The sequence below is a fragment of the Eurosta solidaginis genome, chromosome 3, assembly GCF_040869045.1.
Source record: "Eurosta solidaginis isolate ZX-2024a chromosome 3, ASM4086904v1, whole genome shotgun sequence".
NCBI classification, from domain to species: domain Eukaryota; kingdom Metazoa; phylum Arthropoda; class Insecta; order Diptera; family Tephritidae; genus Eurosta; species Eurosta solidaginis.
In genome coordinates this window covers 12,273,127-12,295,605 of record NC_090321.1, presented here as the reverse complement: position 1 = coordinate 12,295,605, position 22,479 = coordinate 12,273,127, and the positions used below count along the sequence as shown (strand labels likewise).

At 38.0% G+C, this 22,479-nt stretch overlaps 1 protein-coding gene across 1 annotated transcript in view; it reads left to right on the top strand.

Moving 5' to 3' along the window:
* The window catches only part of Nipped-A (Transcription-associated protein Nipped-A), a 57,660-nt gene that overhangs the window by 16,098 nt on the left and 19,083 nt on the right, over positions 1 to 22,479 (top strand). Inside the window, exons 13-17 of the mRNA XM_067770832.1 lie at positions 11,589 to 11,884; positions 11,974 to 13,584; positions 17,390 to 17,690; positions 17,757 to 17,916; positions 17,979 to 20,763. Coding sequence (XP_067626933.1) covers positions 11,589 to 11,884; positions 11,974 to 13,584; positions 17,390 to 17,690; positions 17,757 to 17,916; positions 17,979 to 20,763 — 5,153 coding nt within the window. The remainder of the gene's footprint in view (positions 1 to 11,588; positions 11,885 to 11,973; positions 13,585 to 17,389; positions 17,691 to 17,756; positions 17,917 to 17,978; positions 20,764 to 22,479) is intronic.

Genomic DNA, 22,479 nt, shown 5'->3' with positions numbered 1-22,479 from the left:
TTCTCCACAGTCATCTACGTCTTAAAAACATAAGTGTTTTTAACATTGTTTAATGTGACCGCAAAACTGTCGCGCTTTGTCCTGGTGTGTCGAACCTGATATGCCACCAACAGCGCTGACGACTGTGTGCCCTACTTTGTACAGTTTGCCCCTAAATATTTTGTTATAGATTTCGTTATTTAATGCCAATGTGTCATTTGTCATTTATTTTTTAAATGCGCCAAATAGGTGTAATAGAGTTCATTAGAGTTATGATGACGCTGGAAAGAGTTCCGGAAGTGGCCAAATATGAGCGGTTTAAAAGTTTTTTAATATTCGTATGGGGCTCTTATTGGGGATTATATGATATTTAAGAGTGGGCTCATATAGGACGACCGTCGGAAGAAGGTCATTCATTTCGGCGTCCCAAATGAGCTCATGGCGACTGTCAACGCCCCGATTTAGATATTTTTTCTGGCTCCTTTTTGACTTAAAATGTTTGCTGGGCTAATTAAAATGTTTACAACGGCATGCATTATTGGGTAAAGATTTTTCGAAAACGCTGGATTACAGATTAAAACTAATTCAACCTATAGCAATGGCTAGCTACCCAACAATTTAGTACATTTTGGATTGAATTTGTGCTTTTCTTTCCCATATTTTCTAACAGATAATTTTACCCCTCTTTTGGGTAAATATTTGGGTATTTACCCATTCTTACCCATATGTAACAATTTACCGAGTATTTACCATTTGGGTGTTAACCCCAATCCCATCTCTATTTATATTTTTTTTTTCAAGTTTTTTCCCAGCCAATTTAACAAAAGAGTATGTGACCAAATTAGCAATTTTTGAGTTTCAAATTTACTCAAGAAAAATTCTCCTTTGAATAATCAGAATTTTGATAAATCAAGTCATCAATTACGTGAATATTCAACTTACTCTGGTAATCGAAGGGCACAACCCTAATTAATCGGGTGCACCTCATAATCCCTAATTTCAGAATCCAGAAAATTTTTAGAAAATCCGCCAACATATTGACTGAACTAAATTCCGTCAAAGCAGAGGGTCTGCGTTTGATTTCGTCTTAACCAAAATTGGCTATTCACTTGATTGCTGGTCAGTCAGTTGGATCCGAATAAGTAACTTTTTATTCACATATACTACGGTCCCATATTCATCTTCGAGTTTATGCCGAATGCTTTACAGTGCAGCACGATTTTGCGTTGTTTTTTTATTTTTGTTGTAGCGATAAAGACACTCTCCGAAGGCTTTGCCACCAAATCCGCCCAAAAACTAATGTATTTGAGGTCCAGATTTTGATCAGAACGAAAATAATGGATAGTCAAACATATATTGACCTAAATTAATTACATTTAATACATTTCAATTGACCTTTTCATGAAAACTGAAAGACTAATGTCACAAAACGCAATTTAAATTAAGAAATTGCACGTAGCTCTTTTTTATGTCACGACGACAATGCGATACTTCGCGAATTTTGAATTCTTGGGATTATTGTTTAAGTTTTATGTATCCAATTAAGGTATCAATATTTAATCCATACATGATGAATTTCATAACAAAACCGATATGCATTGAACCCGACCCCCTCAGATTTTGACGAAATTTTGCATACAGGTACACTTTACCTATACAAACACAACCTCATTTTTAGATATTGCATTTTTGAAAAATTGTGGGAGTGGCAAGGTGTCAAATTTGTGAAAAATGCGTGAAAAATGAGGGTAATAGGCACTTTTGAGCTGTGATAACTACGGAATGGCTCAACCGATTTCAAAGATCTTGGTACTATTGGAAAGGTATTCGAATCGGCTTTCGAAAATATACACTGTTAAAAATTTTATTACACTGAAACATTTTTTGTTTCAAAAGTTAAATTTTAAACTTGGAAAAAAATTCAAAGGCCAAGTGTTTTAAAATAAAAATAAAATATAAAATTTTTTATAAACATTTTTAAGTAAATTCATCTCTATATTTTGATACATAGTACTTTTGAGCTCTGATAGCGTCAAAATGGCTGAACCGATTGTATTAGAAATTTTTTACAGTGTATGTTTTCGAAAGCCGATCTGAATACCTTTCCAATGGTACCAAGGTCTTTGAAATCGGTTGAGCCATTCCGTAGTTATCACTGCATACGTCGATGGGCGAAAATTGGGGATTTTATTTATGATGAAGAATGCCGCGTTGCAATCGAAAGAAAAGACGCTGCCTACGGGGCTACGTTAAAAGCGAGCGCAACAAGAGGACTGTGTGAACGCTATCGTGAATTGAAAAGGGAAGCGAGACGCCTTTTCAGGAAGAAAAAAGCAAAAGCAGAAAGGCGGGAGTGCGAGGAGCTTGAGCTGCTAGCCACCAGGAATAACGCCCAAAAATTTTACCAAAAAATACGGCGACAGACGGAAGGTTTTAAGACCGCGGCAAACTCCTGTAGGAACGAAAACGGCGACCTTGTAACTGATGTCCAGAGATTGCTTAGATTATGGAGGGAACACTTCTCTGCTCTTCTAAATGGAGGCAGCGATTCACCGCGCAGAGATGACGAACCCGATCCCGCAATCGATGATGATGGAATATATGTATATCCCCCGCCCGATTATGACGAAGTTAGAATAGCAATAACCAAATTGAAAAACAACAAGGCCGTGGGCGCTGATGGATTGCCTGCGGAGCTATTCAAGTACGGCGGCGAGGAGTTGGTAAGGCGCATGCAGCAGCTTCTTAGCAAAATTTGGGCGGACGAGTGCATGCCCGACGATTGGAATCTAAGTGTTGTTTGCCCAGTCTACAAGAAGGGGGATACTGGAAAATGCACCAACTATCGTGGAAGCAGCCTTCTTAATATCGCATATAAGGTCCTTTCAAGTGTATTGTGCGAAAGATTGAAGCCCACCGTGAACCGGCTGATTGGACCTTATCAGTGCGGCTTCAGACCTGGTAAATTTACCATCGACCATATTTTCACAATGCGCCAAATCTTGGAAAAAACCCGTGAAAAGAGAATCGACACACATCACCCCTTCGTCGATTTTAAATCCGCCTTCGACTGCACGAAAAGGAGCTGCCTATATGCCGCTATGTCTGAATTTGGTTTCCCCGCGAAACTTATACGGCTGTGCAAAATGACGTTGAGCAACACCATCAGCTTATTCAGAATTGGGAAGGACCTCTCCGAGCCGTTCGAAACAAAACGAGGTTTCAGACAGGGTGACCCCCTATCGTGCGATTTCTTTAATTTGATGCTGGAGAAAATTATACTTAACTTAACCGCACTGGATTGATATTCTATAAAAGCGTGCAATTACTGGCATATGCTGATGACATTGATATCACTGGCCTAAACACCCGCGCTGCTAGTTCTGCTTACTCCAAACTGGAAAAAGAAGCGGTAAAGATGGGTTTGATGGTGAATGAGGACAAAACGAAGTACCTGCTGTCATCGAGCAAAGAGTCAGCGCATACGCGCCTTGGCAACCACGCTACTGTTGGCAGCCATAATTTCGAAATAGTAAAAGACTTCATTTATTTGGGAACCAGCATCAACACTAGCAACAACATCAGCACTGAAATCCAGCGAAGAATTAATCTTGCCAATAAATGCTACTTTGGACTAGGTAGGCAATTGAAAAGTAAAGTCTTCTCTCGGCGAACGAAAATCATATTCTACAGATCACTTATCGTACCCGGCCTGCTATATGGGGCAGAGGCATGGACCATGACAACAGCAGATGAAGCGGCTTTGGGAGTGTTCGAGAGAATAGTTCTTCGAAAGATTTATGGACCTCTACGCGTCGGCGATGGCGAGTACCGAAGAAGATTTAATGATGAGCTGTACGAGCTCTACGCAGACATCCACATAGTCCAGCGAATTAAAACCCAGCGGCTGCGCTTGTTAGGCCATGTTATGCGAATGAAAGATGATGCTCTGGCCAAGAAAGTGTTTCTATCGGAACACGACTATGGCAGCAGAGATAGAGGGCGGCCCCACTCCGTTGGAAGGACCAGGTGGAAAACAATTTAAACTCCCTTGGTGTGACCAATTGGCGCCGGTTGGCGGAGCGAAGGAGCGACTGGCGCGCCTTGTTGGACGGCCATAATCGTTTAGACGGTTAAGAGCCAATTAAGTAAGTAAGTATTTATGAATGGTCGGGATTTGGTCGTATCTGAATTTTTTTTTGGATTTGGTTGAGTTGGGATAATTTTCTATACCCAATCGATCAATAGTACTAGATACTTTGATTGATTGGTATATCGTTAGAGTTCCACAATTTTTAGGGCCCTATTTATTTTTACGAAAAATTATATGATGCTACAACAGTGGAATATAGTAAGAAAGTACTCAAAAAAGCTTTCAAAAGCTTTCTTTTCGTTTTATATGAACAACGACTTACTTTTAGGGGTTAAAGATATTGTGACGAATAATAGTGATACTCACATCACTAGTCTCATGCTAAGTAAATGAAGCCACAACAACAATAAAGCAGGCAGTCACTTGTATCAACATAAACGAATCAATCATTATGTCTACACATATGTACGTACACGCAGCGGAGAAGAGACGCACAAACACATGCATATATCTTATCTGAGATGCTCCCAAAAGTATGCAATTATAATTGTGGAAGTGTCACCCAATTATACACGCGCATATGAGAAGCTATACACGTGCATCTGTAGTTATAATTATATAGCAGTAAATAAGTAAATTCTGGAAAGCCTAGAAGTATGCACACGAGAAATCACAGAGTAAAAAAGGCAGCAACAGTAGAGGCACGACAATCAGTTTGATTTAAGACGCTATCTGGCGAGCAATAGTAGTGTTATTGTGAAGTACTTTAATAAAGGCCATTTTGCATTATTAAAAAGTGGAGTTATTTATTCAACAGTTTAGTGATTCGAACGTTAGCAGAAGGTTGAAAATAAGAGGAATTGCACTAAATTCGTTATAATTGGTATCAGAAGAGGAGTTGTTGAATAAATTCCGAAGACTTCGAATACAACTTGGACATGGCAAAGTAGAGTGAATTGAAGATCCAGCAACTGAAGAAATAGTTGGAGAGCCGTGGATTGAATACAACCGGCAATAAACTCGAACTTCAGGCACGACTACGAAAGGCAATGGAATTAGAGGGAATTAATGTGGAAGAGCATGTCTTTCCTCTTGATGGCGAGGAGACAACAAAAATTGAAGAGAAAAACGAAACATCGCAGACAGTTACCAGACTTGAACATGATATTGGCTACAATATCTGCAAAACCATCGACAGTAACATCAATGTCGTCGCATTTCAGAAATTTCGTCGCAAATGTCATCCCAACTGGAATCGCAAAAGACAGATATAACATCTCAACTGGCATATCAACTAGAATAACAGGAGACACGCATATCATCAAAGATTGAAGCACAGGAAACACAAATTTCATCACAGCTGGAAGAACAAAAGACATATATGGCAACTCAACTGAAAGAACAAGAGACACGCAGAACAGTACAACTAGAAGCACAAGAGGCGCGTATATCATCAAAACTCGACCGCAGTGAACAACTGGAATGCGGAAGATAAAGTTGCTGCACTGTTCGTGGCATTGAAAGGGCCTGCAGCGGAAATCTTACAGACGATTCCAGAGTACGAACGGAACAGTTATGAAGCATTGATGGCCGCTGTCGAGAGACGTTATGGAAGCGAGCATAGAAAACAGATATACCAAATTGAGTTGCAAAACCGTTACCAGAAAGCAAATGAGACATTGCAGGAGTTTGCTTCAGATATTGATGGTTCATCTTGCAAATGCGGACGCACCCGTGGAATACACTGAAAGGGTAAAAATCCAGAGCTTCATAAATGGCATACGAGATGTGGAAACGAAGCGAGCTACATATGCGAATCCAAAACTAACATTTGCTGAAACGGTATCGCATGCACTGACTCAGGAAACAACCTCACTTTTGAGTAAGCCAGCGTACAAAGCTCATCGCGTGGAAGTGGAAAGGCCAGACTGGGTAGACACAATTTTGGAAGCACTGAAGGGGTCACAACAGAAAAATGCTGGAGTTATGAAATGTTTCAAGTGCGTCAACCCAGATAACATTGCACGTCATTGCAGCACCAGTTCTAATAGTTCCAACAATGTGGGTGGCCGCAAACGCAGAGCTGAAGGAGATGAGCAAATCTCCAAATGTACTCAATCGTTAAACTAAAGCGAGTCAGCCGCAAAGGGGCAACAGCTGGCTCCCGCAATTGAATTCCCCATGATCTCTATCTCAAAAATTGGAAGAACGTCAAACAATCTTACTGTCGGAGGACATGTGGATGGAAAGGAACGTTTACTGACTGCAGATACGGGTGCATCTCATTCCATCATTCGAGCGGATTTAGTCAACAAGAAGATAATACCATTGCATGGAGCAATATTGCGTACAGCCACTGGAGAAGACAGCACGGTTCTAGGAGAAGTAGCATGTGGAGTCACAATTGGGAACGTCACGGTAGTACACAATTTTATAGTGGCAGAGATTGTTAATGAAATCATAATTGGAGTGGACTTCTTAATCGACCAGGGCATCAAGATCGACATGCAAAGCAAGACGAAGCGATATAAGAACATGGATGTACCACTTAATTTCGGCTACGAGAGAGGCTACAGCAGTAAACGAGTGCTGGTGGAAGAGAGTGAGTAAATACCACCAAAATCAGAAGCAGTCATCTGGGCAAAGGTTGATGGAGATTGTGGGACAAACAAATTGTGGGTTGTCGAGGCAGCAAACAAATCAGGACCGAATATACTTGTAGGAAAAACCCTGGCTATGACAAAGCAAGATGGACGTATTCCGGTAAGAGTACTCAATGGGTTCAAGTCACCACTCAAACTGACCACGTTTCATCTAGTAATACTGATCTTTCAAATGACATCACGGCATGGACGGAGGGGCTAGAGGAAAATTATCAGAGTAAGGCAAAGCAACTGCTCCTAAAGTACGCAAACATATTTGACCAGGATGGTTCCAAACCAGGCCGCACCAATGTTGTGAAACATCAAATTGACACTGGAGACGCGAGGCTGATACGTCAAGCTCCTCGTAGTGTTCCACTGGCGAAACGGGAAGTTGTGAGTCAAATCGTACAAGAAATGAGCGACAGCGGCGTCATCGAACCATCAGCTAGTCCATGGAGCTCACCTGTGATACTTGTGAAGAAGAAGGATGGAAAAAGAAGGTTTTGCGTGGACTACCGCAAGTTGAACGACGTAACGAAAAAGGATAGCTACCCATTGCCAAGAATTGACGACACTCTGGACTCGCTCTCTGGTACGAAATGGTTTTCCATACTGGACATGAAAAGTGGCTACTGGCAAGTGGAGGTGAAGGAGGAAGACAAAGAGAAAACAGCCTTCAGCGTCGGAGATGGTCTTTGGCAATTTACAGTAATGCCCTTTGGACTATGTAATGCACCAGCTACTTTCGAGAGACTCATGGATCAGGCATTGAAAGGACTACATTGGAAAACATGCTTGGTGTACCTGGACGACATCATCGTATTGGGCAAGAACTTTAATGAACATCTTAAAAACTTAGACGAAGTTTTCCAGAGAATAGCTGGCGCTGGTCTGAAACTAAGTCCCAAAAAGTGTTCGCTGTTTAAAAGGAAGTAAATTATTTGGGTCACAAGGTAACGACAGAAGGAATCTGTACTGCGAATGAAAAGATAGAGGCAGTAAAGGATTGGCCAAGACCACTGAACCTGCATGAATTGAGAAGTTTCCTTGGGCTGTGCCCATATTACCGTCGATTTGTGCCAAACTTTTCCAGCGTAGCCCATAGCCTCCACGAGCTTACAAGAAAAAATAAAGTTTTTGAATGGAAGTAGGAGCAAGAAGTGGCTTTCCAAACATTGGAGGAGCGTTTGTGCACTGCCCCAATGTTGGCATATCCGATTCCAGGAGCAACATTTATTCTAGATACAGATGCGAGTGGATATGCTATAGTAGGCGTTTTATCACAACTTGTCGATGGACAGGAGAAGGTAGTTGCATATTACAGCCGTTCGATTGGTAAACCAGAGAGGAACTATTGCGTTACACGGAGAGAGCTGTTGGCATTGGTAGAGTGCATTAAACATTTTCACAAATACCTCTGGCCAGCGATTCCGCGTCAGGACAGATCACGCAGCGTTGAAATGGTTTCTGCAGTTCCGTAATCCGGAAGGACAATTGGCACGGTGGATCGAGCGACTACAAACCTATGACTTTTCCATTGAACATCGAAAAGGTAGTACCCATGGAAATGCTGATGCGATGTCACGAATACCATGTAGTTTGGAATGCAAGCACTGTTGAAAGGCCGAGGCTAAAGAAGACATTATAGATGTCCGGCTAATGAGTATAACGTGTACGGATGAATGGGACAAGGAACAACTAAGAAAGTGTCAGCTAGAAGACACAGATCTGTCACATGTTATGCAAGGGCTCGAACGAAAGGAAAGACCAAACAGAGAAGAGATGTCAGCAGAGAGTCCCATTGCGAAGTCATATTGGGCACAGTGGAACAGTTTAGAATTGATATCCGGTTGCCTTCATCGAGTATGGGAGAGTGAGGATGGTCAGTGCAAGAATAAACTGATAGCTGTTCCCAGAAAGAGGATTTCTGACGTGCTCAGCGAGCTGCATAATGGTCCAAGTGGAGGTCATCTTGGAATCACGAAGACGCTCGAGAAAATTTAGCAGAGATTCTATTGGGTTGGTTGCCGTCAGTCGGTCACCGAGTGGATTTCCAACTGCGAGGTTTGCAACAGAGCGAAAGGGCCCAAAAATACGAAGTCGTGGCCAGATGAAGCAGTATATTTCAGGTGCACCATTTGAAAGGATCGCCATGGATGTCGCAGGTCCATTTCCTACTAGCAACCGCGGAAACAAATACGTACGGGTGGTTATGGATTATTGCAGTAAATGGCCAGAGGTATACCCAATCCTAAACCAAGAAGCGGAAACAGTAGCAGAAGTGGTTACAAACGATTGGGTTGCAAGGTATGGTGTACCAATGGAGTTACATTCTGACGAAGGCAGGAATTTTGAATCAGCTGTGTTCCAAGAAATGTGCAAGAAGTTGGGCATTCGAAAAACACGGACAACTGCATTGCATCCTCAGTCCGATGGCATGCGTGGTTCCAGGGGGGGGGGGGGGGGGGGGGGAGAACTTTTTTTGTATTGCTGTATTGAAGTATGTAATACAAATCTACATAGCAGTTTCTTATCACACAACGAATTTTTACTCATTTTTAATTTTTCTTGCTTTTTTACGTTATTATTATATATGTATACTTAAAAAAAATTGATTGATATGATGTACACAAGAGTGGCAGCTTGCTTTCTTGTTTTTGTGCATTTATTTACTTAGTATCAGCTTAGTGCTGCTAATATTCGTCACAATATCATTGGTTGCTCACCGAAAATGGTATGTGCGATCAAGTACCAACCAAGTGGCCAATAGCGTGGACGAAAACCAGCATTGTCGGTAAAACAAGTTAAGTCCGACGTCAGAGACTCAAAGCAATTTCCATTTGCGCCTGCTACTGATCAAATATCCCTTAAAAATGGCTTTAAACGTTGAAACTGTTGGTCGGCGTTTACGTGAACACGACCTGCGTGACCACAGTGCCATTGTTGACTAATATACATGTACAAAAAATGCTTCGATTTGCTAAAGAACATTTAAATTAGCCTTCGGCGAAATGGCGCAACATTTTATGGTCGGACGAGTCGAAGATTGTCATGTATGGTCGCAAGGGATCACGCCAATATGTAAGACGTCCGTCCACCTTATACCGAATACCTTCCGAAGTATACAACAAAGACCGTAAAGCATTGGCATGTTTTTCTTGGCTACGCGTTGTTGTTGTTGTTGTAGCGATAAGAACACTCCCCGAAGGCCTTGTGGAGTGTTACCGATGTTGATGGTCCTTTGCCGAATGCAGATCCGGTACGTTCCGGTACCAAGCCAGACCATCTCGAGAACGATTTGTTATGACCACATGCGACCTTCTATGCCATCCCGCCCTCCCACCCCCTAGATCCATGAGGAGATCGGGGTCGCCAGAGCCTCGGCTGTTAATGAAACAGGATTCGCCACGGATAGGTGAGGTTGACAATTAATTGGGTTTGGAGAAGCTATATATTCGGCTGGCAACCTGAAAGGGTTGCGCTATATAACCCCTTGAATCTATTTGGTATTTTAGTCGCCTCTTACGACAGGCATACCTACCGTGGGTATATTCTAACCCCCCAACCCGCTGGGGCCTTGGCTACGCGTGGGACCCATTTTTTTGGGTTAGGGAAATTATGACTGGCCCTTCATTTGTTATAATACGCAAGAACATCATTCTGTCATATGTCAGTGAGGAAATCCCACTTGTTTGGACGTTCCAGCAAGACAGCCACTCGGAATATACGAACAAAGTAGCAAACAGATGGTTTGAGGAAAAACAGATCAATGTCATGGAATGGCTGTCACAGTCACCTGAAAATTTGTGGGTTGATGTCAAGAAGGCAGTAGCCCAACGCAAGGCCACATCAAATACGCAACTATGGGAAGCTGTAAAAAGCGCATGGGAGTCGATTTCGTTTGAAAAATGCCAAAAACTTGTTGGCTCAGTACCTCGTCGCTGTGCTGGAATTCTAAAGAACAGAGGTCATGCAACTAAATACTAATTTAAATATTAGCCAACACTTAACGTAAAAAACTACCATTATATAAAACTTATGTCAAAAGAGTACTTACAATTTGTTACACTACTAAGTTCGCTGCAATTTTTTTAAATTTGTTTATCTTATTAAAATAAGATAAAGGTTGAAATTGTTTTACCATTTCAGAGAAAAATACATTTTTTTATAGAAGCGATTACCGTTAATTTTTAACTCCATTCCTTTTTAAGTATATCCACTACAAAGATTTTGACCGCAGCTGTATGTAGTAGCAAAGCTCCCCCCCCCCCCCCCCCCCCCATCTCTACAAAGAGATTAGTTGAGGCTCGTCATGGGTGTACTAACATATACTTTAGGGCGGGTCAAATTGTATGGGAAAAAAACTTCAGGTGCCCATCCAGTTTCTGAATCTATGGGTCATACTGAGTAATATTGTCCATGGGACCATAGGTCTGAAATGAATTTCGAGCCTCCCTAATCAAGTGAGAAAATTTTGATATAAAAAATTCTAACAAAATTAGAGAGGCTCGAAATTCATTTCAGACCTATGGTCCCATGGGCAATATTACTCAGTATGACCCATATATTCAGAAACTGGACGTGCCTTTTCAAAAATAAATTTGACCCACCCTAATACACATGCTTACAAATAAGGCTGCTCAATGCAAGTAGATGTAGAAAGTTCGGGCTGCAGCAGAAACGGTTGAGCACGGTCTGTCGCCGTGTCCAGCTGTCACTTAGGCTACTCGGGACGGCAGGGTTACAGATCTTGAAACACCGATTGAGTTTTTCACTAAAACGCGAAAGTGTTGTTTGGATTTTTATTTATTTCGAGTTATACCGCCATTCACGTGGTTATTTATATCCTTTTTTTTTTTAAATATTTCCAGATCTTACTAACAACTACCATCGATTGTTTTTCCATGAACTATTAACTCTGAGTGAAGCTGAAGATGCCACACTTAATAAATTGGATTGTTATAAAAATGTTCCAAATCTTATACCACTCAGAAAGAGTGCTCTTAAAGCATTGGCAGCATGCCATTATATAACTGATAGTCAATGTAAGGAAAAAATTATAAATATACTATTCAAAGTAATGGAAAGCAACAAAGAGGAGTTGCAAGAGGCCGCATTTAATTGTACCAAAGTATTCATTTCTGGAATTCATATAGATAAAGAAAAGGTAAAGTATGAATTTTGTTATTTTACTTTACTTTGAAAAAGGTGTTGCTAAAAGTGATTTTACATTTCTGACATATCTTCTTTTAAAAGGTACACGCGGGTATGAGACCATTACTACTAACTTTAGGCGATCATCGGAACCTTTCGCTAACAGCAACGAAACGACTTTCATATTTCACACAATTATTCCCGCAAATGTTTAATGAAAAATTAAGTGAACAAATATTGCAACATTGTCAAAAAATTCTGGAAATGTCAATTTCAACACACAAATCCAGCACAAGTCAAGGTGGCAACTTTTTTACAATCGCTAAACGAGATGAATATGAACAGAAAGTTGTTACATTAATTGAAATGTTTCATCAAATAACAGCAGCATCACCAAAATATATAGATAGTTTATGTCAACTTGTATTGAAAACCGAAAAAAGTTTGATGATCGAATCGTCAAGCCCGTATCGCGAACCACTCGTAAAATTTTTATTACGTTTCCCAGACGAGACTGTTGATTTATTTTTAACTGATAACATTATCGTAAATGCTCAATGGAATCGATTTTTTTTGTACTTATTAAATCATAAATGTGGTCAAGCGTTTCGTACTGTTATTAAAACAAATAAATGCAATATTTTAGTTAAACTTATAAATGGCACATTGAGCTCAAATCCTCAATTTGATCAATCACAAAAATACGAGGCTCAACATCAGGCAGTCCTGTTAGTGCATACAATAATGGAGATGGACGATCAATGGATACCTACGGAAACGGATATTGTGTTGGCATTAAAAAAATTATGGGAGACAAGCTTATATAGCACATGCAAAGATAATGTTACCTGTGATTTATGGCATTTGGTTGGCAAGATTTTGTTATTATATTTTTCACACAATACAAATGATATTGATTTACTATTTCAATTACTACGTGCACTCTGTTTACATTTTATACCCGATTTTCATTTTCTAAGAGAATTCCTACAAAATACGGTTGCCCAAAGTTACACAGTACACTGGAAAAGGAAAGCATTTTTCCATTTTGTGGAAAAGTTTAATGGCAATACCCTATCAGAAGATCTTAAAGCAAAAATTATAACAGCCGTACTTATACCATGCTTCGTGGTAAGTTTCGATAAGGGTGAGGGCAATAAATTGATTGGTACACCACCAGCTTCATATACTGATGATGAGAATAATGTTGTGTCAGTATTTATAAATAAAGTTTTTGATCCTGACAAGCCATATGCTAATGAAGATGCAGTTAGAATTGCATTACTACAGTTTGCTTGTTTGCTAGTTGAAAGAGCTTCGCAGCATATTCATGATGGTGATGCAAATAATAAACGACAGGGTAACAAACTTCGGCGTCTAATGACTTTTGCGTGGCCTTGTTTGTTGAGTAAAAGCTCTGTCGATCCAACTGCTCGATATCATGGCCATTTACTTTTGGCTCACATAATTGCTCGTTTGGCTATACATAAAAAAATTGTACTCCAAGTGTTTCTATCGTTACTGAAAGGACATGCTCTTGAGGCACGACCTGTCGTACGGCAGGCGCTCGATGTTTTGACACCGGCAATGCCATTACGAATGGAGGATGGTAATACTATGTTGACACATTGGACAAAAAAAATTATTGTCGAAGAAGGTCATTTAATGCAGCAATTATTTCATATCCTCCAGTTGATTGTACGACACTATAAGGTAAGCGTATCTTCTATAGACAAGTATGTACATGTGAACAGCTGATCTAAAATAATCAGGCAGGGTCAGCAAGTCACTTTCGAGAGAAGTTACATCCTACTCATTTTTAAATTTGCCACGTGAAAGTGAATTACAGTACATGCCTGATTAATAAGTAGATGGCTTTATCAGGGTCAGGTTTTCTCAATTTACTAAGTTGAAGTTTTTGCTATGATATTTGGGCAGCGCCGACGTTTATAAATATTTTGCTGCAAAACGCTTCATAGGTTTTTTTTTTTTTATTAACAACTGCAAATTTCGCAGTGTTCTGGTAAATTAAATTTTTCTCCAAACGTAAGCGTCTGAATGGGAAAATTTTGTAGATATAGATCAAGCAAAAATTCAAGTGCCAAATAAAATAACTTGCGTTACAAAAATTGTTTTTGCTTTTGATTTATGGCGGCCGCCGTCGTGTGGTGATAGCGTGATCCGCCTAGGTCCTGGGCTCAAGTCAACAATGTCAAAAATTTATAAAAAAGGATCTTCATTAGAAAAAAAATTCTAAGCGCGGTCGCTCCTCGGCAGTGGTTTGGCAAACACTCCGAATGTATTTTTGCCATGAAGAGCTTTTCACTGAAAATTCATCTGCCTTGCAGCCGCCGCACTATGGGGTAAATGGGAAAAAGCAGTCTCAAAATCAAATTTCTCTGTAAAGGTTTAGACTAAAGTTATGAAACAAAAAAAGCTGATAGGCCAATTCTTTGCCGATATGAAAAAAATCGGGTGTTGATAAAAATTTTAAAAGTACATATTTGTGGTATTCTCTCTGTCTATAAACGGTAGTAAATGTTGAAAGTTTTCGATTCTACTGTCAGAAGTTTTTACAGGCAACAACATAATACATTTGTGACAATTTTTCTACGGTTTCTTTATTTTCTATACTAAAACTCATGATGAAATTAATATTCAGGTGTTTTCATCCCGTTGACGTTTTCCCTTATTCTGACAAGTTCGGAATTCATAATTTAGAGGGTTGTCTATCATACAGAACTGCCTTTGAGTTCTATTGCGATCGTAGTAGATTTTACTATACGTTTAGAAATATTATAACTGTATAAGCCGTTACTAAAATTGTTTAGCCGAAAAGATTAACGTAACATTGCATTCCCTAACAGAATATAGAAAAAATTTTGCAGAAAACTAATTTATTTGAAGAATTTGTACGAAAAATTAAGCTGTCCAAATTTATTACTTTTGAAATACTCGTATTTAGAGCTGCCGAAAAAGTGAGGTTATGTTGTTGACATCACCTTTATTATTACATCATGACTCAAACTCATGTATATTTGAATATAAAAGTTATAACTGTGACAAGAATGTTGAAAAAACAACAAATTTCTGTGCGTGGCAGTTTTGTTAACTTTTTGCATGTATAAAATATACATTCTACAATTCACTTTTGGCGCCTAATGCAGGATCAGATCGACAATGTATTACTTGTGTAAGTGGTGAGTTCTCTGAGTGTTGTATGTTGGGCCTAGAAATATCTTTTACGCTTTCTAGATTGGAAGAACTGCCCTGTTGAAAAAGTTAAAAAAAAAAAACAAAAACATTTTGGGGTTTTCCGCTTTTTAATTATTAAAAAGAAACTAAAAAACTTGTTTTTCTTTAAAATTAAATCTACTATAGATTTTGAGTTACTGAACTAGAGTTTGTAAAAAAGAAATTTTCACTTTAAAGGTTGCCAAAATGTATGCGATTTAAAGCTTTTCAGTGCACTTTATAAAAGCGAACATATAACTCGTTACAAATTAACAAGAAAATCTAAGGAATTTTCGCTAATATAAATTGTACCTAAAACGATGGCATACACTTTGTAGGCACTTCTCGCGAAAATTATTGTTTGAACATATTGTGACGAATATTAACATCACTAAGTGATACTAGCATCCCTAAGCCGATACTAAGCAGCCACTCGTATGTACGTATACAAATCAATCATCATGTACACACATACATACAAGGCAACGGAGAGATACTCACCATCAGCCGAAGTAGTACTCACATATACACACGCATATGGCTACAAATATACATGTATATGACTGGTAACCAAGCATAAAGTTCACAAACTAACTAGGCCTTAGGAGAAATGGGTGAACGAGGAAACCGAGAGTATAAAAGCAGCGCAAGCTGAGGCATGACTAATCAGTTTGATTTAAATACGCAATTAGTTGTGAAGTAAGAGTTATTATGAAGGACTATCAAAGTAGTTTAATAAAGACCAATTTGCATTATTGAATATTGGAGTTATTTATTCAACAGTTTAGCGATTCGAACGTTAGCAGAAGGTTTCAAATAAGCGGAATTTCCCCAAATTCGTTACAATATATATTTTTACACGTTCGAGTTCCACGTCTCAAAATCCATTCACGATTTTCTTTTGTTTTTATTTTACAATTAAAAGCAACTAAAAAATTGCAAAATTACGCTTTCAAAAATGTTTTTCAATACTAATATTTGTAACTTTAAATTGCATTTGCCTTTTTTCATATTGGAAACTATGTGAACTTTAAGACAGTATTTAAAAATTCTTCAGATATAATAGTTAATTTGTAACGTGTAAAAATTCGATCATATAAATTATAAAATTTTAATTCAAAATTTATTCATTGAGCGGACTATCAAAATTATTTGAACATTAAAATTTTTTTTTTCAATTTCAAAAAGTTTCAGTGTACATATAATTTTGTATACTATGTGTTGCGATTTGCACTTCAAAATAAACTCTTTTGAACAGCCCGGTTTTTAACAAAGAGAGGCATTCATATTTGCTTTTATTTATTATTTGTTATAAAACAATCATTGTGGAATATTTGATTTTAAGAAATTTTTTTCCAGTTTACCCCATAGTGCGCCGTTCGTTGCCGCCACAAAACATGTAGCTCCCGTCCCGCCAATTTGTAGTAAATATTGTAACGAATTTGGGGAATTCCGCTTATTGCAAACCTTCTGCTAACGTTTGAATCGCTTAACTGTTGAATAAATAACTCCAATATTCAATAATGAAATATGGTCTTTATTAGACTACTTTGAGAGTACTTCACAATAACACTTATACTTCACAATAGCGTGCTTAAATGAAAACTGATTAGTCATGCCTCAGCTTGCGCTGCTTTTATAATATCGGTTTCCTCGTTCACCCATTTCTCCTAAGGTCTAGTAATTTCGCGAACTTCGTGCTTGGTTACCAGCCATATACATGTATATTTTTAGTTTGTAGCCATATGCGTGTGTATATGTATGTACTACTTCGGCTGATGATAACATGTGTTTGTGATTATCTCTCCGTTGCTGTTGCTGTTGTTGTAGCAGTGACCTCTCCGTTGCCTTGTATGTATATGTGTAATTATTGATTTATTTACGTACACAAGAGTGGCAGCTTTCTTTATTGTTGTTGTGCCTCTATTTAATAACAGCTTAGTGATGTTAAAATTCGCCAAAATATCAAAAAAAAAAAAAATACGACTCAAATTGGAAGAGAAGCTCGGTCTAAATCTTCTCGGATGTAAAGCGCGTCAAGTATTTACTTTTTTTCACACATTTTCAATACCAATAAATAATTCCGTCTCCCAAAGGTCGTGAGACATCTGCATTACCCAGTGTACAATTACAGCTGGGTATAAAAATCCTATCAGATACTGAACTCTTTTAAGGCATTTTTTCTTTTAGACGCGCTGTACCGCAACTCATTGCTTTATCAGCATTTAGAAAAAACTTTATCGAAATCACTTATTTTATACTGCACACAAAATTTTTCGTATAGGTTTATTATCCCGTACGCCATCATCTGGTGCAACATCTTATTAATTATATGCAGCGTCTTGGGTTTCCGCCTACTGCATCGATGGAACATAGGAAACTTGCTGTTGATATTGCTGATGTAATAATCAAATGGGAAGGGCAACGAGTCAAGGATGAAGAAAAGGAAAATAAAGTAGAAGACACAAATACAGATGGCGTTGGCATAGCATGCGATAACACAAGCAAACGAATAACGGAGGAAGTGAATGCACAACGCAAAAAATCTATAGCTTCAGATGTTACACGAAATCAAATAAGTCAAAGTATTTTATACCAGCCAAGACAATAATTTTCTAACTTAACTTAATTACTAAAAATAACTGTTTCAGGTACGTCCGGTATTAGTCAAAGTCAGAAGATAGATGAAACTTTCCGTTCTATTGACAAAACGCATTGTGACACGGTACTCAATTTTCTCATACGTCTCGCATGTCAAGTAAATGATAATCAACCGACTGTTATTTCACCAGGAGAGGGTTTGTCGCGCAAGTAAAAATTTTGTTAAGTAATCAAATAACGTATATTTTTTTATATACAAATGCATATTTCAGATGCATAATGCTTTTAAAATCGGCAATGCAAAATAAATGGCCACAACCATTTGAACTGAAATTAAATTGGCTGGATAAAGTATTTATGACGATTGAAACTCCAACACCTAATCTAAGTAATATATGCACTGGATTAGACTTTGTTACATTTTTGACAACAATTTTGCCGCCTGATCAATTATTAGCAACTATAAGGCCAATTCAGAGAGGCCTCTCAAGCTGCATCATACACCAAAATACACGAATTGTTCGTCTTATGCATGCATTTCTCACAAGACTCATGTCCATATTTCCACCAGATATTAATCATAAGCATGAAGATCTTGATGTATTATATAGTGCTATAAGTAAAATGATATCAGATAATTTGACTTTATATGAAAAAAGTCCACAACCCAATCCTCCATCATTATTTGGTACTCTTATGATATTGAAAGCTTGTTCTACAAATAATCCAAGTTATATAGACAGACTAATGTTGCAGTTTATAAGAGTTTTGAATCGCTTAACAAAAGATCACTTGAATACGCAAGGTAATGGACAACAGAATGCAACATCCAGTGCCGATAATAGTCATATATCTTTGGAACTATTAGTACTCTCATTAGATTTGATAAAAAATCGTATAATTATAATGGGCGTTGAAGTGCGCAAATTGTTTATTGGGAATATTCTGGTGAATCTTATAGAGAAAAGTTTAGATGCTAAAGTTCTAAAATCAATAATTAAAATGCTTGACGAATGGATAAAATCTAAAGAACAGAATCCTGTTATGCAAATACCGTCTATAAGAGAAAAATCTATCTTGTTGGTAAAGCTTATGCAGTATTTGGAAAAAAAATTTTCAGATGAAACAGAACTAAATATACAATTTTTGGAGATCGTCAACTATATATATCGCGATGAATATTATAAACAAACAGAACTTACAGCTAAGCTGGAAGGCGCCTTTCTCACTGGCTTACGATGTCAGGATCCTCAAATAAGATCGAAATTTTTTGAAATTTTGGATGCATCAATGCGAAGGCGCCTCCATGATCGTCTTCTTTATATAATATGTTCACAAGCTTGGGATTCGATTGGTACACATTATTGGATAAAACAGTGTATTGAGCTGTTAGTATTGACAACTAATACAATGACGCAAATTCAAAATTCCAACGAAGCACATAAAGTGCCAAGTATTAAATCAGTTATAAATCTTGCTGAAGGTCAAGATAAAAGTAGTTTCGTCATATACACTTCTTCTCAAAGCGACGCGTCATTTGACACTATGCAAGTTGAGGACAAAGAAGATATTTTTGACAATGATATCGATGCTAATTGGAGTGTAAATCGTAATAATGAGCATGACAAAGATTTTCCAAAACGTAAATTACATCTTCTTATAAATAAGCAAATTGAATTTTTAGAAGCAAATCGCAAAATCAATACAGAACAATTAATTATCGCTATAGCACACCTTTGTCATATGGACATACAATTAGCTGAAAGCGTGTGGTTAATAATATTTCCTAGATTATGGTCAATATTTGATGAAGACCAACAACATCTAATTTCAAGGGAACTTGTTCCATTCCTTTCATCTGGCAGCAATGTTGTACAAAAAGATTGCTTTCCAAGTGCGCTAAATACCTTTGTTGAAAGTTTAATGCATTGTGATCCTCCAATATATATCCCGCCATATTTAATGACCTATCTAGGTAGAGCACATAATTTGTGGCATCGCATGACTTTAGTATTAGAAGAACTTCATCATGGTACTAGAAAAATTACTGCCGATAATTTAGAAGCAGAACATAATGAACCATTCAATACAATGAAACAGAAAAATGTCGTATACGATTCACTATCACAAATGTATGCAACAATGCATGAAGAGGATCTTTGGGCTGGTTTATGGTTAAAATATGCTCATTATCCAGAAACAAATATTGCCATAGCATACGAGCAAATGGGATTTTTTGAAGAAGCGCAGGGAGCTTACGATCTAGCAATGTCAAAATTCAAACACGATCAAGCCAATGGCCTTATTAATGCCGATGTTAATAGTGAATTACTATTATGGGAAAATCATTGGATACGCTGTGCAAAAGAATTAAATCAATGGGATATTTTATTAGATTATGCACAAACCAATAAAGAAAAGAATATGTTCCTTATACTAGAAAGTGCATGGCGTGTACCCGATTGGAATTTGATGAAAACTGCTATTTCAAAAACAGAGCAATCATTTGCCAAACAATTTGGCTATAAAATTCATTTGTATAAAGGCTTTTTGGCTATATTACATCAAGAAGATCGCCAACTTTTGAATGTTGAAAGACATATTGAAAATGCATCGGCATCATGTATGAAGGAATGGCGAAAATTACCATCGATTGTTTCGCACATACATATACAATATCTACAAGCTGCACAACAAATAATGGAATTGCATGAGGCAAGCACAATACATCAAGGTCTACTACAATCCCGCAACACTTCTATACACGATATGAAAGCTATTGTTAAAACATGGCGCAATCGTTTGCCTGTTGTAGCTGACGATTTGTCTCATTGGAGTGACATATTTACGTGGCGGCAGCATCATTATCAAATAATTACACAACATCTTGAACAACAATCAGATCAGGGTAACACTATGCTTGGCGTTCATGCCTCCGCTCAAGCTATAATCTATTTTGGAAAAATCGCAAGAAAACATAATTTAACAGGAGTTTGTCAAGAGACATTATCTCGTATATACACCATACCCTCAGTTCCAATTGTGGATTGTTTCCAGGTAAGCGTAGCGTAAGTTTTATATAAGGTTGCTTTATGAAAAAAACTTTAGCATTTTTATTGCCGCCCTCCCTTTTTTTCGTGTTCGATTGCAATATAAAGGCGAAATTATAGATGTTGTTGTTGTAGTGATAAGGTTGCTCCCCGAAGGCTTTGGGGAGTGTTATCGATGTTATGGTCCTTTGCCGGTAACACAGCTCCATTAAGGTGCTAGCCCGACCATCTCGGTAACAATTTATATGGCCACATTAAACCTTCAGGCCCTACCTCCCTCCCCACGCCTCTTACGACAGGCATACTTACCGCGGGTATATTCTGACCCCCTAACCCGCTGGGGATGCAAAATTATAGATGCATACGTGGTGCGAGTATTATTTGAAGTTGAAGAAGCGTTAACTTTAGAAACAGAGTTAGCAGATGACACATCAGCAGAAATAACATTCTGAGGCGTCCATTTCACTGCACTGGATACCAGTGCGAGCAGCGGCACGAACATTCGAAACAGCACTAACCGACCCTTTACTTTCAAAAAGAAGGCGGAGTCTTCGAAAAATTATTGCTCGCTTCAGAAATACAACTCCGCAAGGAGCAACATTTTCAAAGATATTATTTTGAAGTGCAATTAAAAATTACCGCAGACGTGCTTGACTTTAACTATGTATGTTCAGCGCAAATTATCTGTACAAAGTGTAACAAAAGTTCTAATTTCGTTGCACTGTGTAAATATACAAATCGGACGTTATAAAAACAAGGTTTTTTTATTTTTGATATAGACTAATCAACAAACTTGTGCATAAATATTGTAACGAATTTAGGAAAATTCCGCATTTGAAACCTTCTACAAGCGTTCGAATTGCTAAATTGTCGAATAAATAACTCCAATATTCAGTGATGCAAAATGGTCTTTATTAGACTACTTTGAGTGTACTTCACAATAACACTTATACTTCACAACCAATAGCGTGCTTAAATCAAAACTGATTGGTGACTACTCAGCTTGCGCTGCTTTTATACTCTCTGTTGCCTCGTTCACACATTTCTCCCCAGGTCTAGTAATTTCGCGAACTTCATGCTTGGTTACCAGCCATATACATGTATATTTGTAGTTTGTAGCCATATGCGTGTGTATATGTGAGTACTACTTCGGCTGATGAGTACATGTGTTTGTGATTATCTCTTCGTTGCCTTGTATATATGTGTGTAAATGATGATTGATTTTTTTTTTCTCGGACGTTTTGGCAGCGCACTGCCCTCAAGTGGCCCGATGAAACCAGGCTAATCCTGTTTTTTTTTTTTTAATTTATACATACTTTTTTTTTGTTTTTTTTTTTTTTTGTTTTTTTTTTTTGGTTTTTTTTTTTATTTTTTTATTTTTTTTGTATCCTAATTCTTATTTATGTGTTACTTATAATTTTTTTGTTACCGAGTCTTTGAGAGGCAGTGGCTTCTTAAGCGCCGAGATCTAAAACCGCTCAGCTACAGAGAAACTCATCAGCTGAGAAATATAGATTCACAAAATACAATAGACTAAAAGTATAAATATAATTTTTTAATTATTAAGAGAAGATGGAACCGTCTTTTTTATGGCAAAGAGCGAGTCCAAAACATCAATTATTCTCGAGTGAGAGTTATAATCTTCACACAAACATAGAAAAGGTTCGTCTAGTTGGAAATTGCTTCTGCATTGTTTAAGAATTATAGGTTTATAATGCCTTGC